The 15,071-nt window shown below is 36.8% G+C and overlaps 1 protein-coding gene and 1 pseudogene across 1 annotated transcript; both read left to right on the top strand.

The window, feature by feature from the left end:
- Positions 1-123: 123 nt before the first annotated feature.
- On the top strand, positions 124-9,515 carry LOC115972136 (DEAD-box ATP-dependent RNA helicase 5). The gene is made up of 13 exons (XM_031092309.1): positions 124-708; positions 883-1,007; positions 2,050-2,157; positions 2,362-2,442; positions 3,947-4,025; positions 7,401-7,486; positions 7,565-7,621; positions 7,729-7,796; positions 8,082-8,150; positions 8,259-8,352; positions 8,519-8,683; positions 8,795-8,887; positions 9,133-9,515. Exons 1-13 carry the CDS (start codon positions 237-239, stop codon positions 9,226-9,228), a joined length of 1,593 nt encoding a protein of 530 aa, XP_030948169.1. The 5' UTR covers positions 124-236; the 3' UTR covers positions 9,229-9,515.
- A 990-nt stretch (positions 9,516-10,505) lies between these two features.
- On the top strand, positions 10,506-12,846 carry LOC115971598 (annotated as a pseudogene).
- The last annotated feature ends 2,225 nt before the right edge of the window (positions 12,847-15,071 follow it).

Genomic DNA, 15,071 nt, shown 5'->3' with positions numbered 1-15,071 from the left:
ATTTAACTATTAAATTTTCAAAATTAATATCAAATAAAAAAAAGTTGCGTAGAAAAACTTTTTCCCAAATAAACTAATTTATCATTGGATTTCGTTTGCCTTTCCATCCTCCTCCCTAACTACAACCAAACAAAGTAGTCTATAGTGTCCAAAACCCTAACCCCTACTAGTAAAAACTAAAAACTAAAAACCTTTGGTTTTGGCTTTTGCTCTGCCGTTCAGCTACAAAGTCAAAGATGGGTCGGAAACTCGAGGACTCCACCACCACCGGCGTTCTTCCTGGCGATTCAGAACCCCCACAAAACCCAGAAAATAAGATAAAGAAGAAGAAGAAGAATAAGAATAAGCAAAGGAACAAGGACAAAGCCGAAGAACCTGAAGCTAGTAATCCCAAGCGAAAGCACGAAGAAATCGAGCCCAAGGAGAAGAAGAGCAAGAATAAGAAACCGAAAGAGGATGAGAAGGAAAGCAAAACCCACCAAGGAAAAGAAGAGGATGAAGCTGTGGAAGATGGTCTGGTCGTGGTGAGTGGGCATAATGTGAAATTGGGTAAGTATGCTCCTTTGAAGTCCTTCGCCGAGTCGGGTCTGCCCCAAGAGGTTTTGGAGTGCTGCAAGAACTTCCAGAGCCCCTCTTCCATTCAGTCCCGTGCCTGGCCTTTCTTATTGGACGCTCGTGACTTTATCGGCATTGCCGCCACCGGCTCAGGTACCCTACTTACTTTTCTTTAGTTTCAGTTTCAGAGGATGAATAGTAGTAGTAGTAGTTATACATCGTCCATAACCGACCCCAGAAAGTTTGGGACAAAGGGTTTGTTGTATATATTCATTTTGTGGATTTTTTTTTGGGGTGTGTGTGTGTGTGTGTGTGTGTGTGTGTTAGGTAAGACACTGGCATTTGGGGTGCCGGCAATTATGCATGTGTTGAACAAACGAAAAGGAAAGATGTCGAAGGGGCGTAATCCGCTTTGCCTCGTGCTTTCACCGACTAGGGAGCTAGCTCAACAAGTATGTTGTCAATGACAATTTCTATAACCTATTTGTATTGAGTGATGTGAATTCTTTATTACGTGTTGAATATTTTCGTTAATGTAACTATTTCTGAGATGGCATAATTCCTTCTCATGATTGAGTGTGAATCAGCTTTGGAAGACCATGTTATTGGCATATTAATTAAGAATTCCATGTGGTGATGCTTGGGTCTAAAATGCTTTGGGAATGGGATCATTTTCCCAATCCCTATACTAACATTTTAAGTAACATGTTTGAAAAAATAGAACATTGCCTGAATGAGGTTATTGGGTAATTGCTAATCTGTTTAGTCCATTCTGTATTTTGTTATTTTCCCTTATTGAATGATTTGCTGCTAAAATAAATATTATCATCACTAAAATGCATGAAAAAAAAACTTGAATAACAGGTGACAATTTGTTATCAAGCCACTTTAGATTTCCTTCAGAACTCTTTGATATATAGCACTTTTTCTTTTTTTGGTAAGAAAGTGAGGAGGGAATTAATCTGGTTCGCTGGGAATGTCAAGGAGTTTTATTATTTATCCAAAATAATAAATACAATAATTTTATTATTATTATTATTATTATTATTATTATAATAGCAGGAACAATAAAAATTGAATAATAAGGAACGCACATTTACTTATCTGAATGAAGAATGTGGGGGAAAAGAAGAGGAAGAAAATGTTCTCATCATTGGTTGTAAGAAACCAACATGAATAACAAAGCACTTGTATTTTCAGGGAGAGATCTGATGGTATGCACTAAAAACAAGAACTCTAGAACCATAAATGTGAACTAATGCCAGCACATATTTGCTTGAATAAAACAGGGCAATTGGAGAAACTTATGGATTATGTGATGATAGCATTTCCACTTTTTATGTCTATCTACTATTATGACTGTGCTGATTCTGTTATGGTTTTCATCTTCTTATCTTCTCTCCGGCAATATCTTTTCTATATTTTCATTTGATTTTGTGAAGGTTTTTGTTGTCTAAAACGCAACCAATAATTGGCCTTATTTTTTTTTTGTAGATTTCAGATGTTCTGTGTGATGCTGGGAAATCTTGTGGTGTGGAATCAGTTTGTCTATACGGAGGAACCTCAAAAGGACCTCAGATAGCTTCTTTGAAGTCTGGTGTTGTAAGATATTCTGTTCCTAAGTCTGGCTGTATTTATATGCCAATTGTAAAAGTCACACATTAATTACTCTGTCCTGTTAGTTGCACACAGACATACACTAATAATGCTTTGATTGTTTGCTTTATATATTTATTTAGAAAGACGATATGGTGTGCTACATTTTCTTATAGTTGGATCACTGGCTTATTTCTTCTGTACACTCAGGACATTGTCATTGGAACACCTGGTCGTTTAAAGGATCTGATTGAAATGGGAGTGTGCTGCCTTAAGGAGGTGTCATTTGTGGTAAGTTTTTTCTTTGTAAAACTTGGCTTATCAAAATTTTTCTTATTGTGTTTAAAAATCAAATCCTGGTTACTTATCATGTCTAATAAACTAATTTGTGCCAACAAGATCCATTTCAAATAGCACTTCTTTTTCCCACATCAGTCTCTTGGGAAATCCAATTTCTCAAAACATATTGTCCACTCGTATTTTTTCAGTGAACTTCATTGAAATGGCAACATTGGTTGGCATGGGATATCTGATAACCGTGGTAGTAAATCTTTCCCCTGCAACACCCAACTTGGACAAAAGAAAAAACTGATATTTCCTTGAACTTGAAGATGCATCCCTGTCTATTATCTATATGTTGCTTCATGGAGCTATTTAAATTAATAGCATTGAGGCTAGGGCAGATGTTAGGGATGAAAAAGTGACAAGCTTTATGGTAATGTCAATTTGATTTATAGCTATGTGGGAAAGGTCAGCTGACAGCCTCACACTGACAGTAAAGTGCACATAACAATAATGGTATCATAAAAATCTTATTCAGCCATTATTAAGCAGTCCTTCCTAAGTGGTCATCTTAATGTGCATCACTTTCCAAATGAGTATCCATTTGTTGAAATGCTTTCCCAATGGCTGCACGCTTGAGACTCCAAAACTCAGCCATAAATAATCATGTATCTCCAGTAGCTGTTCCTTTTCTGACTGAACCTATAATTTCATTTTAGCAGAAGAGAATTCATTTTAAAATGATGACTGCAATGGATTGACGAAAATAGAAAATCTTATGGGACAGGGCCCTTCTCTCTCTCTCTCTCTCTCTCTCAGAGCAAACAACAGCTTTTCCCCCTCCAATTAGACTAAAAGGGAATCCTCCTGTACCGTATTTGTTAAAAGTGAACACCTTGCAGATAAGGTCCACAATATCCATTTTCTGAGAGAGAACTTTTCAAAGTATTGCCTCTAGTGCATTATATGTTTCCTCTCAAACAAATGACCAACTTTAGCATCCCCCCACCCTAGCACTGCCATTTCCTTCCAGAACCCATCATTTTGGGTGGGCTCTTTGTGTAAATCTTCATTTGGATGCTAACATCGTTTTCTTTGTTTGTACTTCTAGTAGTGGGTATCTGAAACAGCAAATGTTATGATTAGGTTGGGAGGTTTATATGTGTACATGTGATAGCCATATGACTCTTACCCTTCATTAATTCTTAAAAATGGACGGATGGTTCATATTTGCATTAGGGTAAAACTTGTAGGTTAACATTGTTTCAGTTCAAAAGTTACAAACCAAATAGAGACACTAAGAGAACTCCAAAGTTAGTAGGTGTAGTTTGTTATACTTTTTAGCACTCTCTCTCCCTCCCTCCCCAAGAACATCGATATCACTAGTACGTCTATGTCATTGTTGCACTTGCAAGTTGCAACTATCAATTAATTGCCTGTTGAGTATAGCTTTTTGAGAAGACCCACTATGTAGTTTGTGCTCTAAATGAATATGAACATTAATTTTCTGTAGGTTCTTGATGAAGCCGATCGAATGCTGGATATGGGATTTGAGCAAGAAGTTCGCTCTATTCTGGGTCAGACCTGTTCTGGTACGCAGAATATTAACAATGGTTTCTTTGTTCGTTATGCTTCTTATGTTTGTGTTGAAATTATTTGTTTATTTATACGTTCCCTTTATTCTTGAATGCTCGTCTACTCTCTGTTTTGTTGATTCCTATAAATAAATATCTTTGATAGCTGATGTGCTGAGCATTGGATATATGTTATCTTCCTCCAATAGCTCCCACTTGAATTTCCTAGTCTAGTTTCTGCCTTCCTAGTCTCTTGATGCAGTAACTACAGCTAATGGTTTGTAGTGTTCAAATGAGAGTGTTGAAGCCTGATATTGGTAATCCATGAGTCATTTGGAAAGGCAGTGCAAGGTCTGGTAATGCATTATAAGTCTGATGTATTATGTCAAAGAATTAAAGAGTCAAAGTCAGGATATTGGTACCCCTTCAAAGCCCTGTTTTCAATTCTCTAAAATTGAGGGAGTTTGAAAGGAGAGGATATAAGGTTAATTGAATTGATCTTTACTTCCACTTTACTCTTAATTTATGAAAATTAACTCTATCTAAACAACTTATCTTTTATTTCTTCCTATTGTCAATTGACATCATCTATTATACATTTATTATTTCTTCTCATTCCTACTATGCAACCAAACAGATCTATTCCCCTCTCCGATCCTAATATTTATTAGAACATCCAATTGAAGGGATACTTATTCCTTCCGTTCTCCTCTTCCTCCCCCATGTATTGTCTCCCTCCAAATTCCCATACGTAGTAAATTGATGGGAAATCATAAAGGGTCATTGTTCGCCTAAGTTCTTGATGTGGGACACACTTGGAACCTCACCCACAATTGCTTATGCTTTGGGCTTTAGGGTTTGCAAAGTAGTGATCTTAGGGTTTGGAATTTTATACGTACTTAAGAATCTGTAAGGTATGGTTAGAAAAAGATAGGATTTTGTTGAACACAAAAGAAGTATTTAAAGTCACGGGGAGGAATCTTGAAGAAAGACAGGTTTTATGAGGGAACACAATTAGTGGTGGGACATGATCCGAATTTAATTTTCAAATTTTGGAGAGATTCAGTGGGCTGTTGATTAACTGGCCAACAACCAATGCTTAGAATAAGATTTATGGAATGCGGCAGAGCTTGGATTGTCACATTAATAGGGCTTTTAGCCAAGAGCCTTGTAGCTCAACTATTGCCTTTTGGTGTTTCCAACAGAGACATCAAGGGTTCAAATTCTTCCCTCTCCTTGTGTAACTATCAAATTTGTCAAAATATATTGATAGGGCTTTTAACTGTGGAAATAATGTGTAACGACTTAAGGAAAAGCGCTAGCCACATCTGCGCTATACTTCAAAAGGACTAGTCGCAATTGAGGCTCTTTGTAGTTGTTAATAAAGCCCACATCTACCCAGTAAATACCCAATGTGGGACTCATTACACACCCACACACATTACACAATCAATCAAATTGGGGCATCACAATTATGTAACGATCTAAGGAAAAGTGCTAGTCACATCTGCGCTATACCTCAAAAGGACTAGTTACAATTGAGGCTCTTTGTAATTGTTAATAAAGCCCAGATCTACCCAGTAAATATCCGATGCGAGACTCATCACACACCCACACACATCACATAATCAATCAAATTGGGGCATCACAATCTCCCCACTTAAATTCCTAACGTCCTCATTAGGGCCCATTTTGTGGGGTAGTGTCTTTGAGCCCACGCGGGGTTACCAGGCCGGTTCTGATACCATATGTAACGATCCAAAGAAAAGCGCTAGCCACATCTGCGCTATACCTCAAAAGGACTAGTCACAATTGAGCCTCATTATAATTGTTAATAAAGCCCGCATCTACCTAGTAAATACCCGATGTGGGACTCATCACACATTTACACACATCACATAATCAATCAAATTGGGGCATCACAAAGTGAGCTGAAAGACACTACCCTACAAAGTAGGCCCTAACGAGGACGTTAGGGATTTAAGTGGGGGAGATTGTGATGCCTCAATTTGATTGATTGTGTGATGTGTATGGGTGTGTAATGAGTCCCACATCGGGTATTTACTGGGTAGATGTGGGTTTTATTAACAACTACAAGGAGTCTCAATTGTGACTAGTCCTTTTGAGGTATAGCGCAGATGTGGCTAGCGCTTTTCCTTAGGTCGTTACATAATGGACCAACAGCTGACCCTAGGTAGCTCAGTTCAGATACTGGGTCTATTATGATTTGAGTCTATCTGATGCTTTGGATATAGTAGTGTCAATGGAGCTCTTTGTCCATTGGATTTTCTGTTGTGTTGCTGATATCTTCTGGATTGATGGTGACATTTTTTAATGGGTTTGAGTGAATTTTTAACCTTCAAGCTATACGGATGATTTTTCCTCTCTCTCTAATTCATCTTCTCTGGTGTCTGTTAGTAAAGCCAAAATATTCCATAGTAATATATAAACTACTTAAGTAGTTTATAGCTCTGCTGGTACTTTCTCTTCCCATAATAATGGGATGGAGGCTAAGGTCATGGCTTCAAGATCCACTAAATGTGTGTACTTAACAATCAATATATATATATATATATATATAAACTGATTGTTTACCCAAGTATCCCAAGTATACTTCTTGTATACTTGGGTGACTCATTTTCCTGATTTATATATATATTTTTTTACTTATCAAGACGTACATATAAATATATAAATGACTTACAACATGAACCATATCATCAATATATAATTTATAACTTTTTGTTGACACCTTCTCATGTTACCGCATAAACTTTTGAAATCCCAAAATTTTCCATGTCATCATTCTATAATATATATATATATATATATATTTTAATTGAGTTTAAATTCTATTGCCTAAAAAAACCTTTTATATTTACACCTTCAATTGCATGAACTGCCACTGACATGAAACAAACAATAGATGAGTTTGGTTGAGTAGCCCTGTTTTTAACCATGTCTTTCAGGTAAACATCTTACTCTCATTTATATTGGGTTTTTGGTAGAACATATCAGTTGCATCCCTCCATCGAGTCCATCCGACCCATCTATAATAATGAAATATGCCACTTACATAAAACAATCATGTAAATAGATCAGTTTGGTTGAGGAATTTTGTTTTTAACCATGTCTTTTACTTAAACATCTAACTCAGTAATATTGGGTTTTGGTAGAATATGTCAGTTACACCCCTCCATCCAGTGGGTATCTATGATAAATGTAATATGAAGAAATCTATGTTTTGCACTTCTTGTTATGGATTTTATTATCCTCTAATTGAAGTTTTTGGATTTAATTTTCTTCATCTTTTGTTTGACTCTGCCCTAAGCCTGGATGAATTACTTTTCAGCCTTTCTTGACAAGAAATATAAAATTATTAATTTTGCACAGCTCGCCAAATGGTAATGTTCAGTGCCACGTGGCCTCTCTTAGTTCATCAATTAGCTCAGGAGTTCATGGATCCTAATCCAGTTAAGGTATGGGTCTTTGTTCGTTATCTCCTTTGATCAGTTTCCTAATCACTATCTCTGAAAGAACGATGAACATTGTTTCAGGTTGTTGTAGGTTCAGAGGATTTAGCTGCCAACCATGATGTAATGCAGATAGTGGAGGTATAGAAGTTCTCAATACTATATAAATAACCTGTGTAACAATCAGTTGTTATATCTTAGCATAGAAATATGATTGTATCTATTAAGTACGAATAATCTTTCTTTAGGTTTTGGATGATCGTTCACGTGATCAGCGTTTAGTCACTCTGCTGGAAAAATACCACCAATCCCAAAGGTATTTGTTGCTATTCATTCCCCCCCCCCCCCCCCCTTTCCCACCCTCCCCCCCGGCGGTGAAAAAGAAATCCCTTTTTTCCCTTTTATTTTTAATCATCCATTAAGCTTGTGAATTCATGCTTGAGACAACTGAAGCCTGGAGGATTCTATCATTGACTTAGATGAATATATTCTGTATCTCTGTGTCACACAGGAAAACCTTGAAAATAGTTGAATCACTATATAATTTCTCTTAACACCTTGTTGTGCCATATCCTGCTAACACATTTTGTACTTCTGCCAGGAATAGAGTATTGGTTTTTGTCTTGTACAAATATGAAACAAAACGTGTCGAAAATATGCTGTTAGAAAGGTATTCCTGCCCCTATATATTGATTAGGACTCCTTAGCCAAGCCAGGCTATTCTGGCTATGACTCTTAAAATGGAAAGCCACTGATGATGTTAACATGCAATTTCTAGGGGTTGGAATGTTGTTTCAATACATGGTGACAAAGCACAACATGAACGTACAAAGGCATTGTCATTATTCAAGAAAGGAAGCTGCCCTTTGATGGTAAGTTATTGTATCTTATTGCTCAATTTTTGAGTTTTTTTAGATGCTCGAGCACACAAGAGAATTGATTGAAAGGGCCTGATCTCTACATGACTTGATCTATAATGATCATGGACAATTTCCAGTAACCTATAAGTCCTATTTACATGTGACCATACACACGCAGATAGCTACTGACGTAGCTGCTCGAGGATTGGATATTCCGGATGTTGAAGTGGTGATCAACTATAGTTTTCCTCTGACCACAGAGGACTATGTCCACAGAATTGGGCGGACTGGACGGGCTGGTAAAAAGGGTGTTGCTCATACATTCTTCATGCAGCAGAACAAGGTAATTTGTGTGTGTGTGTGTGTTATTCAATATCTTGGTCATCTGACCAAGGCTGTGTTTTGCCAAATTTTTTCTTTTTCATTTTCTCCAGTGTTAATGGTACTATTTCAGGGGCTTGCTGGCGAGCTGGTAAATGTCCTCAGAGAAGCCGGGCAAATTGTGCCCGAGGCCCTTTTAAAATTTGGCACTCATGTAAAGAAGAAGGTGTACATTTCTTCCCCATTTTAATAAATTTTCTCCCCATTAATAGGTGTTCGTACTTACATGTTCACAGTTCACATTCATGTTCAGATAGTTGCTGGATTTTTCTCCCTAGTCTTAAGTGTTCGCGCTATTTTTTTCTTTGGTTCTATGTCAACATGCCCTGGTCTGTGCATGTGCATGTGCATGCAAGATATTTCAAGCATCTTTTCCATCAAAGTAGTTTAATACTTCATGTTGCAATGCAGGAGTCCAAGCTTTATGGGGCTCACTTCAAGGAAATTTCTCTAGATGCTCCAAAGGCTAAAAAGATTACATTTGATGACTCTGATGATGATGACTGAATCATGGGGTAATCCAAACTCATTCTTCTGTAGGCACAGACGAAAATATATAGAGCTGATTATTGAAATTAGCGACCTCCATTACCCTCCTAACTGAGCCTTCCACAACGACTGTGGCAAGTTTAACCTTGAATATGCCATTTATTTTCTGATCTAAAAGTTGAGTAATATATATTGTTTTCCGAACTCCTTGGTGGAGTAACATTTTTGTTGCTAAATGCTGAACAATCAGCCTTGTTAAATTGTATTTAATTATTTTCCAATTCCTTTACCAATTATTGCATGGAGATTAAAGACAACTTAATTTTTCCTCTTTGGACCAATACCAAACAAGGCTAAATCACTTTAGGTTACTATTTTCACCTAGAATTAAGTCAAATGATAGGCTCATTGCCCCCTTAAAAAATAAAAATAAAAATCAGTCCTCTCACACCTCATTTCATTTTTTATGTTCCCTCTCTTCCTTTATTTAATTCCTACTAATGGGAAAAATTATTTGTACCGAGTAAGAATATTGTTAATACCCTTTTTTCTGGTGCTTTATAAGTGGAGATATTACAATACCAATGAAGTTTATTAAACAACCTAATCCACTTACTAATGAGAAACATTTTATGAGTAGACTAATTTTCTGTAGACAATTAATAAAAAATATACCTCTTAATTTTGGGCATGGCATTGCCAGTTGAAATTGAGAGAAATTATGTTACAAATTTATCACCTGCTTCATCGGCTTTTCTACTCTAAAGGAGTATTGGCCAAATTCTAGGATCTAGATCATAGGCGCAAACTGGAATTTTAAGCATCTTTGCTGTTACAATAGACTGTTTCACCCCTTCAAGATTGACACATTTCCCAGCAAAAGCATCTCCTAAAGGCTGTGGTAGAGCACCTCCAACTAGAACCTTCCTTCCCATCCGCCAAACCATAGCTCCCTGAACCTCAAAAAGGACAAGTCATGGCTCCTTTACACATCTGGGATGCAAATGAGTCAATCCCTTATCTTACCTTTATCCATTGAACTCTTTACTGCAAAATCTAAAATGTAAAATCTATGAATACTCACTTGAGAGTTCTCCCTCTATTCTACCGGACTTTTAGTTTTCCTTATCTCTTTGTTGGAATGCCCCACGAAGGTCTTGGATGTTCTTCAATTTCCTCTGCTGGAACTAGTAAATTTTGATAGGTGAAACACTTGGTCCCTATGTGTCCATTTGTTCTAAATCAATTGCCCATTTGGGATGTGCAATTGCAATTACCAATTTGCCCTCCCCTTAATGCACATTTACTATATTAAAGAAGAGGTGCAACTGTCGAAGGGGGTGAAGGAAGAAGCTGTGGGGATCAAAGACAAACTGGAGGACATCAGGGCCTTACTAATAGCTGCTGATGAAATAGAATACAGGAGTCCTGGACTTGACGTGTGGGTTAAGCAACTAAGAGGTGTGGCTTATGGTATTGAAGATGCTCTTGATGAATACAGGCTTCGCCTCACACATCATCCTGCCCATGATTCCCATGCTTATCTTAAAAATAAACTTTCCGCAATAAAGAATTTTATAACTCACCATCAGATAGCTGCAGAAATAAAATGCATCAAATCCAGAATCGAAAATATCCCAGATAGACATGAGCTATTACAGAGCGAAACCATTGACACCCAGACTACTGCCAAGATTGCTGCTAGGACGCATGACCATCGACAGAATGCCCTTTTGATAGAAGAATCTGATCTAGTGGGCATCGAAAGCAGCTGATCAGCTGGCTAATCCAGGATGATACTGGACGAGAAGTGGTTACCGTAGTTGGAATAGGGGGGCTGGGGAAGACCACCTTGGTAAAGAAAGTCTATGATGATGCACAGGTGAAGCTACACTTTCAAATACCGTGCCTGGATAACTGTTGATCTATCTCCTAAGATGGAAGAGCTCCTAAAACACATGCTTCGGCAACTCTACCAGGTAAAAAGGAAACCAGTTCCTCAAGAACTGGACAGCATGACCAACGATCAGCTAAATATAAAAATCAACAGCTTTTTGCAACATACGACTAAGAGGTACCTGATTGTGCTAGATGACTTGTGGCATATAGATGAGTGGGATGCAGTCAAATATGCATTGCCAAGCAGCAATAGCAGCCGAGTAATGCTCACAACATGCAATTCTGACATAGCCTCTGCCTCTGTCAAGGAATTCCATGGTAACATCTATTTTTTGAACCCTTTACCTCTTGAAGAGTCTCGGACTTTATTTTGCAGGAAGACTTTCGGAGAAAACTCTTGCCCCCCTTATTTGAAGAATCTCACAGAAAGTATCCTCAAAAGATGTGAAGGATTACCACTTGCAATTGTGGCAATCAGTGGTGTTTTGGCGACCAAGGACAGGGTAGATGAATGGGATATGATTAAACGTAGTCTTGGTGATGAACTTAAGGAAAATGCTAGACTCAACCGTATGGAAAAGATATTATCACTCAGTTATAATGATTTACCTTACCATCTCAATTCTTGTTTTCTGTATTTTAGCATCTTTCCTAAAAATAGTGTCATTGACCAAATGAGGCTAATACGATTATGGATAGCGGAAGGATTTGTGAGAACAAAAAAAGGCATGACTTTGGAAGAAGTTGCAGAAGGCTACCTCTACGAGCTCTTGAACAGAAGCCTGATCCAAGTGGCTGGAACAACTAGTGAAGGGAGGATCAAAACATGCCGCGTCCATGACCTACTTCGCCAAATAATCATTTCCAAATCAAGAGATCAAAACTTTGTAACAACAAAAGGCACAGTGGGGCCTGAAAAATTTTGTCGCCTGTCAATACATGAAACCATGCCAGATGTACTACGAGGCCAGAGCATCTCTCATCTTCGTTCTTTGCTCATGTTTTGGAGGGTAGATTCACTTTCTAAGTCTTCAAAATCCCTTTCGTTTCCTCTTGATTTTAAGCTACTTAATGTCTTAGATTTGCAAGGTGCACCTCTAGAGGTATTTCCTAATGAGATCATCAGGCTGTTCCGTTTGAAATATCTAAGCTTTGAGGGGCACAAAAATAAAAAACATTCCAAGCTCAATTGGGAATCTTCAGTACCTAGAGACATTGGATCTTAAACACACATGTATCATTGCATTGCCTGTTGAGATCTCGAAGCTTCAGAAACTTCGCCACCTATTGGTGTATCGGTATGAAATACAATCTTATGCACAAATAAATTCTAAATATGGTTTCAAGGCCATGGTACAAATAGGATGTCTCCGTTTCTTGCAAAAGCTCTGCTTTATAGAGGCAGATCATGGCAGCCATGATCTAATGAGAGAACTTGGAAAGCTGGATCAACTGCGGAGGCTAGGCATTGTGAAGTTCAGAAGAGAACACGGGGTTGCTCTGTGCTCTTCCATTGAAATGCTAAAAAAACTTCGTGCTTTGTCTATAACTTCGATAGAAGAGAGCGAGGTCCTTGATCTTGAAAGCCTATCTTGCCCTCCACCATTTCTTCAGCGGCTATACTTGTCAGGACGATTGGAGCATCATTATGCTATTAATGTTTTTATGTATAGATACTTAACGAATTTGATTAATTCTTTCTTGGAATTCCTATTATCCTTAAGTCTAGCCTCTTAGATTAATTTTTGGGGGGTTCAAGTGATAGCTTAGCAACATTCTTTATGGTGTCCCCTTATTTGTGGTTCAAAACCCACCATTCCCCCTCCTCCACCATCTACACACACACACACACACACACACACACACACATATATATATATATATAATTGGATGTTCAATTAAGAATTCTCATGTGTTACTCTTTAAATATTTTATTAGATGTATAGATGGTACTTTTGGTTTATGAAACATGATAAACAAAACGTGATTTTTATATGATTATATCTACACTATACTACAATGTCATGATGGATGGATTGATCTTATTTTATTATAAAATCCAAGTAATCATGTGGTTTATGAATTTGAAGAGTTATATATTGCGGGATTTGTTCATATGTTCATATGATGAAATAAAGTTTTCTTTTTACATTTTATTTTATTTTATATTTATACTTTATGATATATAATTTATTGATTATGATCTATTGCATAATGATCTATTGCATAGTTATCTTTATAAAATTTTTCACTTAGTTTCAATTGTGTGGAAGAAAGAGATGTGGATCTATGTTTTGGAGAAAAATATGCCTATAAGTGTTGAATCGCATACATCTGTATAGTAATAAACAAAGTATACATAGTTAGAACTTAGTCTAATAGTTCTCACACTCACACGGTAATTTTTTTTATATATATAAAATTTATCGTATTGTATTTTCATATATATTTCACTATATATAATACCCAACTACAAAATATATTTAATTTGTTAGTTGTTACACCACAAAAAAACTTCTAATATAAAACATAATTTCAAATAACACATTGACTTTTAAAAATATACAATCTAATATATTAATTTAATAATTATCCAATAAAACATATTTATATCAAATTTTCCCGTGCATCACGCGGGTCTGCGACTAGTCTATATATATATATATATATATATTAGGGGTGTCCACACAACTCGGTGACCCGTTCAACCCGCCGGACTCGCTTGAAACCGACCAGCCACCACCTGAACTGATCAATCCGACAGTCACCGGCGGGTTGCCACCCACAGGACTCGATCCCTTCGGGTCAGCTAGCGGGATTCTTCCCCAAAAACCCGAGCCACCCGACCCGACCATAAAATCAACAAAATCCGGTGAAATCTAAAGGTTTTCCGACAAAGAGCTTCTTGAAATCCACTGCAATCCACCAGATCCTGCGAGATCTCATCAAGATCTAGTCCAGATTTGACGAATTCAGCCAAATATTGGCTAGATCTTGACCGATCTAGCAAAATATCGACATCGACGGCAAAATATCAGCACCGGCTTCAAAACCCGAAATCGACCGACAACCTACCCAAAACCGACGAACCCAAACCGGATGATTCGACCATTAAAACGGGCCGGTTTCGATTTTGATTTTCACCCACCCGAAAACTTCGGGTCAAGTCCAGGTCGGGCACAAAACCGACCTAACCCGACCCGTGGACACCCCTAATATATATAATAATAGGTGAAATTGAAAGAAACTCAAATTAAAATTCCAAATTAGAGTTTCAATTTTATGCCATGTGTCCTAAATTATTTATTCTTAAAGAATTTTATTTCTTAATTTTAGAATCAAATGTGAGACTATATCATAAATATTCATCCAAATGAGTTATTAAGTACAAAAATCAAAGTGTCTAGAATAAATGAATCATAAAAAAAAAAAAAAAAGGTGCTTCGCAATAATAAATAAATATGGAAAATTTACATTTTATACCTAATAATATCCTTACAAAAAATTTTAAATAGTTAACAAAATATAAAAATGACTATCAATAGTATTTAAATTATATATGGGAATTATATTATGCATCTTATTGTAAATTTTTAAATGTATCCATGCATATGCATGGGGTTACAAGCTAGTATATATTAATAGGAAAAGCTCAAAGAAAGTCAAATTAGAATTCCAAATTAGAGTTCAATTTTTTTCATGTATCTAGATTGTCAAGATTTATGTGAAGACCACACCATAATTATTCTTCCAAGTGTTCAATTAAAATATGAAATTGGAGTCTAATTTTGCTCCATGTATCTAAATTTAAGTGGGGAAGACGTTATAATTAAAAGTTTTCTTGATTTTGCTATCAAACGTGAAAACCAAAGATACTACAATTTTTATACCGATGAAATGCACTGATTTAAGTATTCAAATTTTTAGAAAGAACAAAACTTAGCTACAGTACCTTATGTGTT

This window comes from Quercus lobata, chromosome 12, assembly GCF_001633185.2.
Source record: "Quercus lobata isolate SW786 chromosome 12, ValleyOak3.0 Primary Assembly, whole genome shotgun sequence".
Taxonomy (NCBI): domain Eukaryota; kingdom Viridiplantae; phylum Streptophyta; class Magnoliopsida; order Fagales; family Fagaceae; genus Quercus; species Quercus lobata.
Note: the sequence above shows the minus strand (reverse complement) of the source record. Positions and strands in the feature narration are given on the sequence as shown.

Bases quoted from the DNA above. Each gene is read 5' to 3' on its own strand.
- LOC115972136 (XM_031092309.1), top strand. From the start codon at position 237: ATGGGTCGGAAACTCGAGGACTCCACCACCACCGGCGTTCTTCCTGGC. The intron at 7,622-7,728 runs GTATAGAAGTTC...ATCTTTCTTTAG, and splicing joins ATGTAATGCAGATAGTGGAG to GTTTTGGATGATCGTTCACG. The intron at 8,353-8,518 runs GTAAGTTATTGT...ATACACACGCAG, and splicing joins AAGGAAGCTGCCCTTTGATG to ATAGCTACTGACGTAGCTGC.